This window comes from Hetaerina americana, unplaced genomic scaffold (assembly GCF_022747635.1).
Source record: "Hetaerina americana unplaced genomic scaffold, ioHetAmer1.1.p SCAF_6, whole genome shotgun sequence".
Taxonomy (NCBI): Eukaryota; Metazoa; Arthropoda; class Insecta; order Odonata; family Calopterygidae; genus Hetaerina; species Hetaerina americana.
The window spans coordinates 5,472,182-5,491,292 of NW_027287205.1; the positions used below are offsets into that span (position 1 = coordinate 5,472,182).

General features: G+C 45.6%; 1 protein-coding gene across 1 annotated transcript; it reads right to left on the minus strand.

Moving 5' to 3' along the window:
* Positions 1-13,674: 13,674 nt before the first annotated feature.
* LOC139695226 (uncharacterized) lies at positions 13,675-14,478 on the minus strand. Its single transcript, XM_071593910.1, has one exon. The coding sequence runs from the start codon at positions 14,476-14,478 to the stop codon at positions 13,675-13,677; it is 804 nt and encodes a 267-aa protein (XP_071450011.1).
* Positions 14,479-19,111: the final 4,633 nt, after the last annotated feature.

The window sequence follows — 19,111 nt, forward strand, 5'->3', positions numbered from 1 at the left end:
TAAGGGTAATAGTGTGAAATGTGGGGGGGGGGGGGGGTGACAAAGACGGGAGCCTATAGGCTGAACTGACAGTTGAGGGGTTAAAATGTTGAAATCAATATTTTTCCTGACTTCATCAATTCGCTCCCTCTTTACAAAAAAACGGAACCTTCATTTGGACATTAAAATTAGGAGGAAGACTTTATTGAGTGAAATTAATTTCATTTATTCCAAGAGAAGCCAACTTAAAGACTGTATCTTATCTGCACCTGAAACTCACGGGGAACTTGACCAACCCGGAATACGTGATCTGGCAGGAGCTAGAGAGGAGAATTTACTCCATGGTGAAATAGAAAGTCGAAAGCAAAGCCCGAGAGACCAGCCGGAAATTAAACGGCTATCAAGGAAGTCCAACTCTTCTCCTCAAAACAGTGACATTATTGAAAACGTTTTAAACCTATGCGTATATCCGTTTGAAACCTATAAGTATTTGCAGAGAAGGAGCCAAAGTTATTATGGATTGAATCTCTATCCAGAATCTCACTACCAATCTTGTAGGTCACTTAGAAGCTTCATTGAAGTAATTCGATCATACCACTGAGGACTTCATCCGCAAAGGTTGTGAGAGACATTAAACATAACGTACAATCATCTATAAATAGCTCATCTTATTCTAAACGCAATTTTGAATTTGTAAAAAGTTTAAAATCTAAGGATTGCTTTTCCCTCAAGACCGACACAGGTAATTTGTGTCATTCTGGGCAAAGGCAAATATTTTGGAAAATTCAGTCTTCCGTTGTCAAACGGTTATTATTCTGAGGGTAAAAAGAACCCAATTAACAAACTCGTGTCACAGTTTAAATCTGTCCTTAATAATTGGCCTATTCTCATCAATAAGGAGGCTAAACTCAAACTTTTTGTCTGATTTCATTTTACCTAGACTTAACTGTCTCCCAAAAGTCCATAAGACAAATTGCCCCATGAGACCTATTGATTCTGGTATTGATCCGTCCACCAACTTATTATCTAAATGGTTTGTTTCCCAATTCTCAAACCTTAACTTCGTCAGCCCTCACTCAATTAAGAATAGCGTTGATTCTGTTTGTCAAATTAAATATTATAACTTCTCAGAGGGTGAAATCATAGCCTCATTTGCTGTATCTAACCTTATCCCTGGTGTTCCTACTAACATTGCGATATGAGCATTGGAAAACTGGCTCAAATCGCTTTCTTTAGATTCCAAAACCATTAACTAATATGTCTGACTCACCAATCTGTTGATGAATCAAAATTATTTTCCGTTCCAAGGTAAATACTTCAAACAAGGGCTTGGAACTGCAATGGGCAACTCACTTTCTCCCTTCTTGGCAAAGGTATTCATGTCTCCTAAAATGCCTTTAAATGTGTCCTTTGAGGACACATTTAAAGACAAATTCGGTTACTTCCTTGTGGTTTATCTACGAAATTAATCAAATTAAAAATTTGGCAATTTTCCACAAAGTAAAATTTATTAATGCGGTCGGGTTCAATGTAACTACATCATTGTCAGAAAAGTCTCTTTTTATTTACGAAATCTTAACGACATCTTTTCCATATTTGATACAACTAAATGTAACCTCCGTAACTTCGTGAATAATCTCAACAGTCTTTTCCCCTCCTCCATCAATTTCACGAAAAGAATTACATCCTCCCTTTCCTCGACCTGTCTGTCCCTCAATAGATCGAACGATAAATTACTCTTTGGCCTACACCGGAAACCTACACGCACAAACGATTACATCCATAAACATTATTTTGACTATTCCAGCAACAAATTCGCTTTTTACCATTCCCTCATAAACAGAATGTTAAATGTCCTTCTGAATACCATGGCCTGCAATAAGGAATTAGAATACATTTAAAATATTGCCAAATTGAGTGGTTTCCAAGAATCACAATTATGGACAATAAATTAAAGAAACAAATTGAAAAAATTAATCTCGACTTCCACCGCACATAAAGAAAGACGTATTAAAGAAATAAATTAAATTATTCTTCTTTCTTCAATTAACCAAAGGTATCGACAACATTTTCAAGACCGTTGACACGAAAATCTCCTACACCAACAACAGCAAACTAAATTAGCTTTTGGGAAACACTAAGGACAAAATACCTACAACTGAGAAGTCGGGTATTCACCAAATCAACTGTAGGAATTGCCAAGTTTCTTATATTGGCCAAACATACAGAAAAATTCTAACTAGATATAAAAAACACTGATTCCTTTACAAACACAATAAACCCGATAAATCCAGTATGCCACAGTATTTAATTGGAACAGGACATCACAGGTCAAAAGACAGTCTTCTAAAACAAACGACGAATAATTCAAACAGGGCCTATTTCCTATTCCTAATTATTCTCCCTGTTAAATGTAAATAGTAAACGGTGCATTGCGGCAAAAAATGCCCCTAATGACAGAACATGTGAGGTCCAGGGGAGTCTATCTTGGGGCTGGTGGAGACTTCCCTGCACGTGAACTGAAATTTCAGAATATCTAATTTTCAGGCATTCTGCACTCCGCGACTCACAAAGATCAGGTGGTGTGACCATCCTCATCGGAGATGATATACCTGCGAAGAGGCTGCAGTTTCCGGAGCCAATGGAGGACCAAAATGAGGGTGTCCTTACGCAAACAGCGATATAATTACTAGGTAATCTACCAGTTAAGGTAGGTTTTTGGATGGACACAGCTACCAAATAAATATTTTGTGATCCCTAACTACATACAAAATCCAGTATGCTTCTCTACATCAGATCCCTCTGCATCTCTGAGTACTTTCTTCCTCCCTTCATCCCGTCCAACATCCCTATCCTGTTCCTTCCCTTGCCTAACATTCTCCCCTCAATTACAGTCTTCAACATCCCACTGCCGGTCATTACCCCATTCATTCACAATTCCTGCCTCCATAGGATTTCTCCCAAAAAACCCCTGTCTTCGCCCACCGTACCAAGTACTTCCTCAATTGTTTTCTTCTCTGTCAATTTCACCTTCTCCATTCTTCTCCACATCCACATTTCAAAAAGCCTCCAGTCCATGTCTATCCTCCCGCTTCAATGACCATACATACATAGCAACGTTCAATATCTAAGTTTTTACTAGTCTTTTCTTAACATCCTTACTCAACGTCCCTGTCATCAACTCCCTCCTCCTTGTGAAAGCCTCTTTACCTAGCGCAATTCTTCTCCTTACGTCCCTACTACTTTGACCGTGTTGGTCCAAAACACTACCGAGATACGTAAACTGTTCTACCTGCTCTAGTTTCCCCCCCTATTTTAATGTTAAGCTTGGCCTTTTTCTTTCTAGAAAATCGTATAACCATTGTTTTATTAATATTGATTCTCATCCCATACCTTTCGCACTGAATTTCCAATTCACTAAGCAATGCTTGCAGCCCCTTGGCTGACTGACAAACTAAAGCCTGGTCATCAGCAAACCTAACTGATTTTACGAATTCCCCGCTCACTTTCATTCCTACCTCCAGTTCTTCTCATACCTCTTTAATCATTTCCTCTGCATACAGGTTGAACAGCAGCGGTGATAATGGGCAACCCTGTCTTACACCTCTTCCTAACAATGCCCAACCGGACTCCCCGTCTCCCTGTGCAGTCTGAGACATGTAAAGGTTGCGGATTAGCCTCCTTTCCCTCCAATCTATTCCTATTTTCTGCAATATACGCATTAGTTTTTCCCAATTCACTCTATCAAACGCTTTTTCGAAATCTACGAAACAGGCAAATACCTCCTGGTTGTGTTCTATATTCCTCTCGATTATTAATCTCATTATTGCAATGGCATCACGCGTACCTCTCCCCTTCTTAACCCAAACTGGTCATCCCCTAAGTAAACAATTACCCTACTCTCTATCCTTTTGTTTATCATCCTGAGAACAACTTTAGCTACGTGGGATATCAAACTTATTGTCCTGTAGTCCTCATATGATGTAGTCTAACTTTTTCGGAATAGGAACTAAAACTGATCTCACTAAGTCTTCCGGCCAGATTCCTTCCTCATAGATACTACGAATGAGCCCATATACCCTCTTCCTCCCACATTTTGCTTAACATTTCAGTAGTTCCGCAGGAAAGTTATCCACCCCACGGCCTTATTTAGTTATCTCCCTTAATTCCCTTTCTATCTCATGGTCGATTATGCCTGCACTTAAGCTATCTTCTTCTGCGTCATGTTCCTTTTCTGTCTAACTTTGTTGGTCTAAGCTCTTTACTATACAGTTCTTCTATATATTCCTTCCATCTCTCTTGGATCTTTCCTACGTCAACTATTACCTTACCCGCCTTATCTCTAACTGCCAGCATAGATCTTCCTGTCTTACTTCCCGATAAAGATTTAAATTTGCTGTACAGCGCACCAATTTCACCCTTCCTCAGCAGACTCTCCATATCCTCGCACTGCGTTTTCCACCATGCTTCTTTTACTTTATTTGTTGCCCGCCTCAATTGATTGCTTAATTCTTTGTACTTCAGTTTGCCTAATTCTGTATTTATATTCTTCCATTTTCGCCGCTCATCCATCTTTGTAATCATCTCATCCGTGATCCATGGTTTCCTAGTCCTTTTCGCGTTAACGATTCCAATAGTGCCTTTTGCGGCTTTAGACACCCCTTCCTTGACACTTTCCCATTTTTCTTCGATAGTACTTAGCTCTTTACCATCCTCCATGATTTCCTCTACAGCCTGTTGGTACTCCTTCCTTTTCAAACCATTTAATGCTTCTATGTTCCATTTTCTAACTCGCCGCCCCTGACTTATCTTTTTGAAACGGACGCTACATTTCATAACAACTAAATTGTGGTCAGAGTCCGCATCCGCTCCCGGGAAGCTGTGCGAATTTATCACACTGTTCCTAAGACTGTATCTAACCGAGATATAATCTAGCTGATACCTTTCTGAGTCACCTGGAATTTTCCATGTATACCTGCGTCTTTTGTGGTGTCTAAACCAAGTGTTGGTGATGACTAACCCCTGTCTCCTGCAGAACTCAACTGCTTTCTCCCCGCGGTCATTCCTCGTGCCTAAACCGTAGTCCCCGACCTCGCCACCATCTCTTCCTACGCCTACCGTCGTATTCCAATCCTTCATCGCTTTCAAATGTTTCCCAGCAGGAACACAAGCGATTATGTCCTCTAACTGATCGTATATCCTATTGACCTCTTCTTCCTTGTGGTTGCTCGGTGGCATGTTTACTTGAATAATAACCAAGTTTGTCGGCTATCCTTTTATCTCCACTAGTAGTATATTATCCGTTACCTGCTCTATGTAGACTACGCTTCTTCCTACCTCTTCATTTAATACTATTACAATCCCTCATTCGTTCTCGTCCCCGCCGCTGTATATTATTCTATACTGATCACTCCAGTAATCCCCGCTATCCTTCCATCTCACCTTGCATAGACCTAAAATATTTTTTCCCCCTTTCCATCCTCTTCTAATATTTTCCCTTCCCCTGCCCTCATCATTCTCATTCCACGTTCCTATTCTAACTAATTTGGTCTTCTTTTCCTGCGTCCTCTGTCCTGCTGCTCCCGGTATTTCCTTGTAAAGGTTTCGTGGGATGACGACCACGGAAGCCTTGCCTCCCCCGCTGCCGGGCACGACACACGGCCGATTGGGCCGAGCCCCGTAGTTGCCAGGACTCAAAATCTCTGTATAGTCCATCATTTAAATCTTGGGAATGATAATTGAGGTGGTTTCCCGTTACCTTCCTCAATAGTGTGTTTTTGACATGACACCATCACTTACTGGCCGCCCCACTGGGGTCAGACGCCATTGCAGCCGCCTCACTGAGGAACAGACGCTGCGTGGACTCCCTTTGGCCTGTCTCCTAACCTAATAGACCAAATAAGTCTTAGAACTTCAGGGCTGACCTTTCGTCTGGCTCCAAACCATCGACTTAGTTGCCATGGGTTACCCTATCAGGAGCAATTATTATTACTCCGGCCAGCACAGCTCTAGGGGTCATCGGAACGCCCAAGCCCTTTTACCACGTCAAGGTTGTAGTCCGGGAAGGGGAAATAGCCTTAGGCGGGACAAAAATCAGCATATGAGTTCTCTACTCAAGGACGAATGACAGTCTTCCTATCGAACCCTTTAAATATATTACCTCTCTTCGGCAATCTTCCCCCCTGCGGGTAGGGGGTTAGAGAATACTCCCGCAGTATCCCTGCTTGTCGTAAGAGGCGACTAAAAGGGCGGGGAGAAAACCCCGAAAACAAACCCCAAGCCAGCAAGGGATGCGTCCGGACAGTGCTGTGGATCCACTGTCTGTGAGCGGCCATACCATCTGGCCTGCGATCCGCCCAGGTGTTTGCCGTGCCTGGAGACCCGTAAGGGAGAAAAGGGGATCCTGGAGGGTGAGCTTTCTGGTTCCCAGCAGGGTGTCGGATGCCCTGTATGGACCGGGGAGTGATACCCCTCTTCGGCCCCGGATTTCGTGTAAACGGGAGGCCGGGAGCTAGCCACTCCCGGTCAATCGGCTTCCGTCGCGTTTTCGCTCCGGTGGCGAGTGCCAAGGTTGTGGGGGTCTGCGTAGGGAGGTCGGAGATGTAAGGGTTTTGGTGGGCCCTTGCACCGAAGATCCACCCCGAAACAGACAACCACTCCTGAAGCGCTATATCCCTCGAGTTAGCCCTGGCGACCGCTCCGGTTTGGCGGAGTGGCGTCCCAAATGTGTGGCTCCGTGGTGGGTGGGGAGGCCGAGGGACGAATATTTAATTATTATGGAGGAAAAACCCTTTCCACCACTAAAAAGATCCCGTCCGGACACCGGCGGGGGAGAAAAGTGCATAGGCGCATGTAAGCGCTATTTAATTATGTCGTGCATAAAGGAAGGTGAAACCTTGAAAAAGGTTTCTCCTTTCTTAATTCGCAGAGTTTTGTCACAGATTGTGCCTGGGGACCCAAAGAGCGTGAAGAAGCTCCGGGATGGTACACTTCTTATAGAGACCCTGAACGACACACAGAGCGAAAAACTGCTAGCTATGGGAATGCTCCATGACATTCCGATTAAGGTGGAGGTGCACCGCACTCTTAACACCTGTCGGGGAGTCATCAGTCACTACGACCTCCTATACGTGGACATCGAAGAAATCAAGAGAGAAATGTTCTCTCAGGGAGTGACTGATTGTCGTCGACTCACCACGAGGCGCAACGGAGAAAACGTAAACAGCACCTCCGTGATCTTGACGTTTGCGCGTGATAGACTACCCGACAAGGTGTTTGTGGGCTATGAATCGGTACCAGTGAGGCCATTCATCCCAAATCCCGTGCGTTGTTTCAAATGCCAACGGTTCGGCCATGTCGCGTCGCGTTGCGAGGGTAAGGCCACCTGCCCGCGCTGTGGCAAAGACGCGCACGAGGATAAAGAGTGCTCTTCGGAACCTCTTTGTGTCAATTGCGAGGGTACACACCCAGTGTACTCTCGTGATTGCCCGAAGATGAAAGAAGAGAGGAAAGTCATGGAGATAAAAACCCTTGAAAAAATCCCATATGCGGAAGCGAGGAGAAAATACAGGGCGCTAATCGCTCCAACTTTCTCCCGGTCCTTTGCTTCCGTTGCAACCACGCAATGTGTAAAGTGTACCATCGCCACGCAGACGGAGATACCGAAAGAATCCCCAGTTGAAAACACGCAAGTGCCTAAACCCAAAAGGGTGAAGGATGGGAAGAGTAAGGTGGACAAGGAGCCACCTACTCCTGTGGGCCCTTCAAAGAAGAGCCCACAGAAAACCACCAAGGGGAACACGCCAAAAGGGCGTGAGAATACACCTTCCCCGCCGCCTCCAGTGAAGCCAAAGAGGCCGGAGGTAATTGAAGAGGACCAGAGTATCTCTGATACTGAGGTCTTCGCAAACGAGTGGAAGAGGAAACATCGCTTCAAGCGATAACCTCAATAGAGTTGGTCATCTCCCTTTTTAGTCATCTTATTTATTTATATATTTATTTATTTATTTTAATTTAACACTTTAAATGTGTTCCATTCTGCAGTGGAACTGCAATGGCTTTTATCGGCACAAGGAGGAGCTGGCCATTTTAATCCAAGATTTTAAACCCTCTTGTATTTGTCTCCAAGAGACCCATTTTAAGGCTGAAGATAAGGGTATTCTGAAGGGATTCACTGTTTTTAGAACGGATGACCTAAGTGGCCAACGAGCCCAAGGGGGAGTAGCAGTTGCGGCCCGTGAGGCCCTTTACACCTCGCGAGTCCAACTGAACTCTCCATTCCAGGCCGTCGCTGTCACGGTGCACACCCCTGAGAGGATGACGTTATGCAACGTGTATCTGCCAGAGGGTGCACCGGTGACCCGCCTGAACCTTGAAGCCCTTGTCCACCAGCTTCCTCAGCCGTTCATTTTGATGGGAGATTTTAATACCCATGATCCTCTCTGGGGAGGGCCAGAAACCCAAAGCAATAGGAGAGGTCGAATTTTATCCAACTTTATTGAGGATTTTAACCTGTTTTTATTAAATAGCGGCGAAAAAACCCGGTTTAACAGCTTCAATGGGGAATTCTCAGCAATAGATCTTTGTCTATGCTCGAGAAGTCTAGCCCCAAAGCTGAAAATGTCCACCCACAACGATCTCTGTGGGAGTGACCATTTTCCTCTTCTACTCGTTAAGGAAGACTCTTCGCCCACCATTTCAAAACCTCCGGAAAAGTGGCGTATTAACTGTGCGGACTGGCCACTTTTTAAGCGTACGTTTACATATAAACACGACGCAAGTTTCGACGCGTTGCACAACGTCGATAACCTAAGTTCAACGCTGTTGGCGGCAGCTACCAAAAGTATCCCTCGTACGTCCGGGAACATTAATCGAGCTCCTGTCCCTTGGTGGAACGGGGAATGCGACCGGGCGATTCGGGCGAGGAAAAAAGCATTAAATATTTTTAGAAAATATCCCACGGCAACTAATCTGGCATCGTACCGCCGCCTGAGAGCGCGAGCTCGAAGGGCCGTGAAGGAGGCCAAGAGGGCTTCCTGGATAGAATACGTCTCTACCATCAACCATCGCACGCCACTTGGTCAGGTATGGGACAAAGTCAAGAAAATCTCCGGGTCAAAGGGCTCATTTGTCATCTCGCCATTGCTTGTTGCTGGCCGGGTGGTTAATTCACCTGCCGAAATAAGCAACATATTTGCCAGTCAGTTCGCGGCCAATAGCAGTGACGAGGGCTATGCCGCGGACTTTGCGAACCAGAAGAGGCGATGCGAGAGAGTCCCTCTCAATTTTGGTGCAGGTCCTACAAGCGAATATTACAATGAGCCTTTCACGTCCTGGGAGCTTAAATCCGCCATCGAAGACTCCCATTACACCTCGCCAGGGGCGGACGAAATCCACGACGCATTTCTCCGGAACATTCCGGAAACCGCGATTGGGGAGGTCCTAAATACCCTCAACCAACTCTGGAACGAGGGCAGTTTTCCAAATGCCTGGCGAGAGTCCATCGTGATACCAATCCCAAAACAGGGCAAGGACAAAAATGACCCGAACAACTACCGTCCCATATCTCTCACCAGCTGCCTGTGCAAGGTGATGGAACGGATGGTAAACCGACGTCTCATCTGGTGCTTGGAGAGTCGACACCTGCTCTCCGACGCTCAGTGCGGCTTTCGGCGTGGCAGGTCCACGACAGACCATCTGGTTCGCACTGAGAACTTCATCCAGGAAGCCTTTCTCCAACGTCAACACGTCATAGCAGTCTTCTTCGACCTGGAGAAGGCCTATGATAGTGTGTGGCGATGGAGAATCCTCAACACGCTCCACAAGTGGGGATTTAGAGGCAACATGGCCCTATTTATCAGAAATTTTTTAACCAACCGCCTTTTTAAAGTAAGGACTGGGAAGCACTTTTCCCGATCTTTTACACAGGAGAACGGGGTACCCCAGGGTTCAGTACTGAGCGTGACGTTATTTGCCATCGCCATCAACGACGTGGTGGAATGCATCAATGCCCCGGTGATGGCATCGCTCTATGTGGACGACCTAGCCATATTTTGCCGGTCGACACGACTGCCAAACGCTTCCAGGCAAGCCCAGGTGACTCTAAACAAACTGGGAGAGTGGTCGCGAAAGAACGGATTTCGTTTCTCCATGGAGAAAACGAAATGCGTGCACTTTCACCGTCTTCGCGGTTACCACGTTACCCCGACCCTAACCCTGTTGGGTAGGATTCTTCCATTTGTGGAGTCCGTCCGCTTTCTCGGCATGATCCTGGACCAAAAGCTGAACTGGCGGGAGCATATCCGCGTGTTACGCGAGAGGTGTCGCCAAACCCTCAACGTTTTAAAGTTTTTAACTCACTCCACTTGGGGAGCAGACCGCTCCACCATGCTTTTATTGTACAGAGGCTTGGTGCGATCCAAACTGGACTATGGTTCCATAGTGTATTCCTCAGGACGAGAGTCTTACTTGAGACCACTCACATGTGTCCACAATGCTGGGATACGGTTGGCCACCGGGGCATTTAGAACAAGCCCAGTCCCAAGCTTACTTGCAGACGCAGGGGAGCCTCCGTTGGAAACCCGCAGGATGATTTTAATGGGCAACTATGCCTGTAAAATTTTATCAGAGACAATCCACCCTTGTTTTAACATAGTTTTTAACCAACGGTTTTTAGACTTATTTAACAGGCGGAGAAGGGCAACTAGGCCCTTTGCCGTTCGTTTTAATGATTTTATTAATGAGGTAAATTTTACATTTCCTCAAATATGCCCCGTCTCCTATGCTAAGTATCCGCCTTGGTTAACACCAATGCCGGATATTAAACTCATTGCCAGTGCACGCCGCAAAGCCAAAACGACCGATTCCGAATACCAGCAGCTCTTCAGTGCCGTCCTCAGCTCACTTTCTGACTTTGTCCCAGTCTACACCGACGGGTCAAAGTCAGAATCTGCATGTGCCTATGCGGTCGTGTCCCACTACCATGGAGTCGTGAGGAAAAAACTGCACACTTCTTGCAGCATTTTCACAGCCGAGCTGTCAGCCATAAGGACGGCCCTAGGAGAAATAAAAGAAAGCAATGGCTCTTTCCTCATCTGCACCGACTCGTTGAGCGCCCTAAAATCTTTATCGGCCTTTGCACCTGTGCACCCGATAGTCCAGGAGATCCATTATACCCTGTTGTCCCTTCAGAGAAAGGGGAACAGGGTCTCCTTTATATGGACTCCTGGTCACGTCGGCATAAGAGGCAACGAAAAAGCTGACCAGGCAGCGAAGGATGCCCTTCGACAACCCGAGACCGACTCCACCTTGGTTCCAATGGAGGACGTGAAGGCCGCCTTGCGGAACTCGGTCCTGCATCAGTGGAAGGAGACTTGGCAGTCTCTTCAAAATAATAAACTCAGGGCAATAAAACCGGTCGTTTCACCATGGTCCTCTTCCATCCGGAACATTCGGAGGGAAGAGGTCATGATTACGCGCCTGAGAATAGGGCACTCTGCCCTCACTCATTCGTACCTCTTTGCGGAGGTAAAAGAACAGCCCCGCTGCAATGAGTGTTTCCAACCCCTGACGATAAAACATATCCTGACGGAATGTACAACATACCAAAGGGCCAGAGACATGTTGAAGATAAGGGGAGACTTAAAAAATATTTTAGGGGATGACTCTGGGTCTATAAATCGAGTCTTAACTTTTTTAAGGGCAACCGGTTTAATGGGGCAGCTTTAGCTTCGGAGCGCATAATTTTAATGCTTTTGATTTTAGCATTTTCCTTTTTTTTTTGTCTATTTTATTTATTTATATATTTATTCGTATTTATCTGTTTACCTATTCCTAGTTTAAAAGGAACATAAGTTTTACGTAATGACAGTGGTGCAAAATGACCATAGCTGTCGACGCACCCTACAAACCCCTAAAACTACTACTTCGGCAATCTTACCTCATCCTCGGTGACCTTAACGCCAGGAGTCAATCACTCCGCGACAGTATCACTGCCAATAAAGTTCGAGAATTCGAGCATTTCATTCAAAAACACGACATAATACGGTTTTATATTCCACCACCGACATGCGAGGGAAAATGCACCTTCATTCCCGGCCATGCTCTTGTTTCGCCGGACATAATACAATTACTTGGTGACGTATTGGTAGATGACTGGCTTGCATCTGACCACATGCCATTCTCCTTTCCGTTCCACCTTACCCCGAGGGCGCACGCAAAGGCTTACACACGAACAGATTACGCCAAGGTAGACCGGAAATCCTTAAATACAAAAATTGGCTGCGCGAACATTGCCAACCCTACGTCAACTAAATATATTGATGCAGCCGTGAAAAAGTCGAAGAGGGATGCAAGGAAGGGCTTCGCAACAAAAACGACAAATCCTAAACGACCGCCACTGCCCCAACGCTTGGTCACCCTCATCAAGGGGAAAAGAATACTATGCAGGGACTGGGTTAAAACTAAAGATTCCACACAAAAAAGAGAGTGGAACAGAACGAATGCCATCATCCGGAGTAAAATAATAGAAGACAAGGAGGCGGCGTGGGAGAGGGTGTGTAATCATTTAGACTACAGGGACGGCGAAATGTTTTGGAACAAATTCAAGGTCCTCAATGGCCAAAAGAGGAGGGAAGCCACTAGCCTCATCGGCCCAGACGGAGCTCCAATTGCCCTCCCCGAGGAGAAGGCTTAAGAGTTGCGTCGGACACTGATTAAAGTTTACCACTCGTTGAAAGACAATTTGTTCCAAGAAGACCATGACCAGATGGTAGAGAATCACGTTGCCAACCTCCCGTTCCCTTGCAGCCTACAACCAACACAATAACCACAGAACCACAACTGAATGACAACTGGAAACAACGATGAAGATGACCTAATGTATGCTAGACCATTGAGGAACACCGCCCCAGGAGAAGATGGGATCACCAGCCAACAAATGAAACATGCCCAATCTTGCAACCCCGCAATCCTTTAAATATTTAACGCCATTGTAGCCATTGGTTATTATCCACAACAGTGGCGAAAAATGACTGCTGCTATGTTACCCAAACCTGGAAAAGACACCATGAAAGCTGAAACCTATAGACCCTGAAGCATCAAAGCAACCTGGGCAAATTGCGCGAAAGAATCGTCATGGGGCGAATGAAAAACATCTTTGAGAATAACGGAGTATTGCCCGCGCATGAGCACGGTTTCCATGTAGGCAGAACTACTGCTAATACCTTTGCACTTCTCACGACAGAAGCGGCGGAGGCAATAAACCAACGCAAATTCATGGCTGCCCTATTCTTAGACATAGAAAGAGCATTCGACGATATATGGCACAACAGGCTCCTATACAAGCTTTAAAAAATTCCAGATGCCTCACCAGTTTTCATTACACCAAAGAATACCTTTCTCTCCGGTAGGGTTACCAGGGTCAAAATTGGGAACAAATACTCATCACCCTTGAAGTAAGATCTGGTGATTTCCCAGCGTATTTGCTTGATGAAGTTTTCTCGGGTCTTCCACCGGGTCAGGGGTTGGCCGACGTTTCGATGCCCGACTCGTGCATCGTCCTCAGGGATGATGATTGCCACTCGGCTTTCATAAATGCGCTCTCGGGTCAGTTGACTTCTGCTTGGTCCGAGGAGGAGGAGCCTCCTGATTGGTCGCCGGGTCATTGTGGTCTGTTCCTCTCTCTTCTCACATCCATTACACAGGCTTCCGTGTGTTACTGAGAGAATAGCCAGAATCCCTGTTGAAATCCCGTCCTGCCATTCTGATTTCGATAGATTCCTTGATGACGCGGTCCCGATAGCCACCGGCGCGGGAAATAAGATTGGTCCCGTTGAAATCAATTGAGTGATCCACCCCGATGGCTGATTTCTTCAACTGCCCTAGTCGTAAGTGTCTTTTGTGTTCCTTCAACCTGGTCTCGATGGTCCGCCCCGTCTCTCCAATGTGGAGATCTCCGCAGGTACACGGGCCTTGGTATATGCCTGGGGTCTTTAGGCAGATTGGGTCCATCGCTCTCACAAGCACATTTCTAATTTTTCCCGGTGGTTTATGGATTACCTCGATTTTATGCCTCGCCACTATCCTGGAGATCGAGGCGACGTACGGTAAGTAGGCCCTGGCTATTGGTTTTTCTTTTTCCTCCTTCATCGTGCGTGCTTGTGGGTCGAATGACCTTTTTAGGGTCAAAGAGATTTCGCGTCCACTATACCGATTTTGGAGGAAGGTAGTTTTGAGGTGGTCAATCTCTTCCGGCAAACAATTTTTGTCGGCGATGACCCTGGCTCGTTGGAAGAGTGTGTTCAGCACTGCTCGCCTTTGGGTTGGGTGGTGGTGGTTGCTGTTTCCATTGAGGTACCGCCCAGTGTGCGTCGGCTTCCGATACACACCATGTCCGAGTGTGCCATTACTCTTCCGTTGAGGCAGGATATCGAGGAAAGGGAGTTTGCCATCGATTTGCAATTCCATAGTGAAGGATATACTGGGGTGCTGGCGATTCATGTGCACCAGGAATTCATTAAGTGCATCCTTCGCATGTGGCTAAATCACGAAGGTGTGGTCTACAGAGCGGACAAAATGTTTCGGGCGGAGCGGGGCTGATTTGGGTGCCTTTTCTTCGATGTCTTCCATGAAGAAGTTCGCTATAGCGGGGGAGAGTTGAGATTCCATTGCCACTCCATTCGCTTTCTCGAAGTATTGCCCATCATACAGGAAGTAGGTGGATGTCAAGACGTGGCGGAATAGCATCACCATGGCAGCGTCGAACTTGCCGTCCAGGAGGCGTGAAGTGTCAGTCATGGGTACCCGTGTGAGAAGGGGTACCACGTCCAAACTCACCAGGATATCCCTTTCTTCTTGATGGATTTCATCCAGGACTTTCACAATATCTGCAGTTTCTGAGATGATGCTCAGAGCAGCCTACATGTGGCGACAGAGCGCCGGTGAGGTGCTTCGCTTGGTTGTAGGTGGGGGAGCTGATGGGACTCACAATTGGTCTCGGTGGTCCCGATTTTGTGGATATAGGGTAAACTGTATAATCTCGGGGGGGGGGGGGGCGGGGGCTGGTGCTTGTGGCCTCAAGTTCTTAGCAATCTCGGTCTTCTTTATGAGTGTTGGTCTTTCTCATGATGGTATCCGTCGGGTCACGGGACAACCTTACGTAAGCTTTGTCTGAGAGAATCTCTCGTAATTTACTATGGTATTCCTTCTTGCCCATGATAACCGTGGCGTTGCCCTTATCCGCAGGTAACATCATGATGTCCGTATTCCTACGCAAAGTTTGGAGTGGTCGTTTCTCCTGGGAGATGTTAGGTTCAGGCGCCAAGGCCCATTTTAGAAAGGGCCTTGCCGCCCATTCTCACTTCAACTTGTTGTCGTGTCGATTCACCTTCAGCACGCTGAAGAGAGCAACTTGGTGAGCGAAATGCGCGTATTTGTATTCACCTTTCTTTTATTCTCTTTTTTACCCGTACTCCATTCTGTGACTTGTGGCGTTAGCCAACTAACCTCATTTGTGCTTCGCTTTGAAAGGTTAACTGTTTACGGCTATTGGAGTCATTTCATTTATTCAATACTGCTATCCGTAAGATCTCAATTCAATCAATATACCTTCTTGAAATGTCTATTCCCCAAATTTGTTTTGATAAAATAGTTTGCTGGTCTTTTTTTAAATTTCGTTGAATACGTTTCAACGGAGCACAATTTAATTGCATTCTGTTATTTCGTTGCATATCATGATATCAATTTAATCCCGACTGAAGGATGAAAACTTCGCATATTTTTAACTGGGAGGGTCATAAAAAAAATCAAATTTAGGAATCGGGTGTTTTTCGCCCAAGCCGTGTGTGCTGATCCGGCGCTTAAAATAGTTCATCCGAAGCCATTAATTGTATTGTGTATTTCAGACTAATGCATTCGGGTATTACCTCGTGCCATAATGATTTCTCATCAACCTATATTTTTAATTTTCTACGCATTAGCTTCCATAATTGATTCTGGAAGTACTTTTTGCGCACAGAAAGAATGTCTATGCACTGAAGTTAAGCGATATCACCTTTCTCGCCGTAACTCCTCACGACGTGTCCCCTTAGAGGGACCCTGGGGTCAGAAGCCACCGCCGTGTAGAGAGCCTTCATGAAGGTCGGCGCTGGGCGGACTCTCCGTCGGCCTCCCCTCGGGAGAGTGGTCCAGGTGAGGCCAGCATCAGTCTCTGGCACCTCGAAAACCTTCGGAGGAGGAAGAGGGGGGTAGAGGAGGTGGAGTATTTACGCGTGACATCTCAATGGACACCGGGAGGTGATTTACTTCCACTAAGGGCAAAGGCTGCGGGCTTCAATATGGAATTTCTGGGAAATGGAGTCAGTCCTCAATGGACCCGAGGGAAAGGAAACACAGCACATTAAAAAAACTTTAAATTTTCATCAATCACATCATATATATAGCTAAAACATACTGCTACCAAAACACTATTTTGAATCGTTTGCTTGAAAGAATGAAATAAAATGCATGAATAAAGGAAAACCCGTGTTTTATAAAATTGGCTTAGCTTAGATAAGTGCAGTAGCTAATGAAATAAATCAATGTCTGAAGTATTTGGAAGGAGTCCGGCTGCAGAATAAGTATTGAATCCACAAGAGCTTATCTCAGCAAGTAAATGAAATATTGAAGCTGTATGGAAGTTAAATAAATGGAATGAGGCAAGGTGCGAATTGAGTAGCTGCAGGCGAGATGAGGTGATGTAATACATTGAAACCCGATCGTAAAATAAAACAATTATCAAGTGGAAAAGTGCTTAGACCAGTTATTCATTAGGCAAGGTACCTTTAAATATTGGCGCTAGAAAACTCAGCGCCACTGGTATTTTACGGTGAAGTGGCACCAGTAACGGTTACCTAGTGACAATACTCAACAACACTGTTAAACGTAATATGGGATCGTAGATTTTCACGGCGTTCAGATGAAAGACTCCATTCTCGGGATGTCACCGCGTAGGTTGTTTTTCTGACAACAGCTTCGCTCGTGTTTCAACGAGCGTCTTCAGGTCGAAGTGCCGGTACGTTTAGTTTTATAGGCCTTTATTTCCGTATAGAGACTGTGTACAAGAAATGCATAAAATATATGATTGAAACATAACATAACAATACGGAAACCCTGTTTTAGGATAAACTCCTCTTCGGGGGCCGGTTTTGGCCGCGTTTATATATGTATCGCCTCTCCCTCCCTGCTCTGTGATTGGTCGGGGGTTTCCCGCCAAATCCTTTTCCAGGCTCCTGATAGGCGGTAGCCATCTTCTCCGTTAAAGTTATCTTTTTCTTTTAGTATCTCGATCGATTCTCTGATAAGCATAACATATACAAACGCGGCCAAAACACGTCCCGGCACTTCGACTTGAAGACGCTCGTTGAAACACGGACGAAACTGTTGTCAGAAAAACAACCTACGCGGTGACATCCCGAGAATGGAGGGTCTTTCACTGTTAAACGTATCCTCGGCAGGTACAATAAAACAGCCTGAGAGATGTGTACTAAATAAGTGATGGAGAATGGGGAATTCACGTTCAGTTTGGTAGATGGGACGTCTTTGCACAGATAATGAACGTAATCAATGAAATAAGTTCTCTATGCAGCATGAAGACCAACGACAAATAAATCAATCCTCTGGAATACATTTCGAAGAGAGAGACATAGAAAATAGCACACGCAGCGTGTTTCACCTGCCAAGGAAGCAGCTTAAGAGGTAAAGGTCGACGAATATCAGCCGTAAAATGCCAATCTATAGTATAATCCAAGTCCGGAAGGTATCCATGGACTAAGAAAATACAGCGACTAGCGAAGAAAGAAAGAAAGAAACAGCTCCAGAAACGGAAGTGATGCTCGGAAACGTTCTTTTGCAGTTTGTTATTTTATGCTCGGTGGCAGAGACCTCAGCGAGAATGGACCAGAGATGTCAAAATAGGAACCTTCAAAATATTGTGAGGAGGCAAGCTTAAGATGAAATGGACGCGTACATGAAAAGAGAAATGCAATGTACAGGAGAGTAATTGAGGAAAATACTTGCTGGCCGTGGCACGGAAAAGGAAAACCAGATGTCTAGGGCCAACTTTTCAGATTCATTAGATCAATGGCAAGCAAAGGGATGGTCCAGCGGGAAGGCAAAGTGATAGCCATTTAATAGAGCTAAATGCAAGCTCATGCTGGGAATAATAAAAGGGCTACATAAAACTAAAACCTTCATTCGTATTCCACTCCCTTGTAACTTTCTTTTTTTTTTCTGTCCATCTTCTAAAAGGAATGCTGTACCCCAGTATTTGGCCGAGGATACTCTCCCCTTAGGAGGAGGGTGCGTCCTTGGGTCGGACTGTAGAAAACACGTACTTAAATTTTCAATCTTTGGATAGAAATACTGATAATGATTTACCACCACACCCAAATGTTACGATTTTGAGGATTTGATTTTAAGTGAATACTGGCTTGTGCCTGTGGCACCAGGCTGCTATTCCTCTCTGACGTTGGCAAAGATTTCTTGATGAGGGCAATCGTTTTCCTTACAATGGAGTCCGTGGGATCCCGGGGTATGGTCCGGTAGGTTGGATCATGGAGGAGCTCTTGGATTTTTCTGTGGTAGTCCTCAGCATTCAGCAGTACAGTGGCATTACCCTTGTCTGCTGGCAGGACCGTAATGGCACTGTTTTTGCGCAAGGTGTTCAACGCTCGTCGTTCTTCTCCCGAAATGTTGGATTTTGGAGGAACGGCCCTTTTAAGGGCCATAGAGATTTCCCCTCTGACGTCTTCCGCTGCTTCAACGGGAAGATTCCGGACAGCCTGCTCCACATTAAGCTGGATCAGCATGACATTCTTGTAAGTTTCGACGTTGTGTCCTTATTTACTAAGATTCCGGTGAAGGACACCATACTGCTGCTGGAAGAGAAGTTTGACAGCAAAATCGTGGATCTCTTCCGCCACGTGCTGACCTCGACGTATTTTCAATACCAAAAGAAGTTTTACGAGCAAGTGGAAGGCGTCCCCATGGGCTCTCCATTGTCTCCGGCGATTGCCAATTTCTACATGGAGGAGTTCGAGGAGAGGGCACTTAGAACGGCCCCACTAAAACCGAGGCATTTCTTCAGGTATGTGGA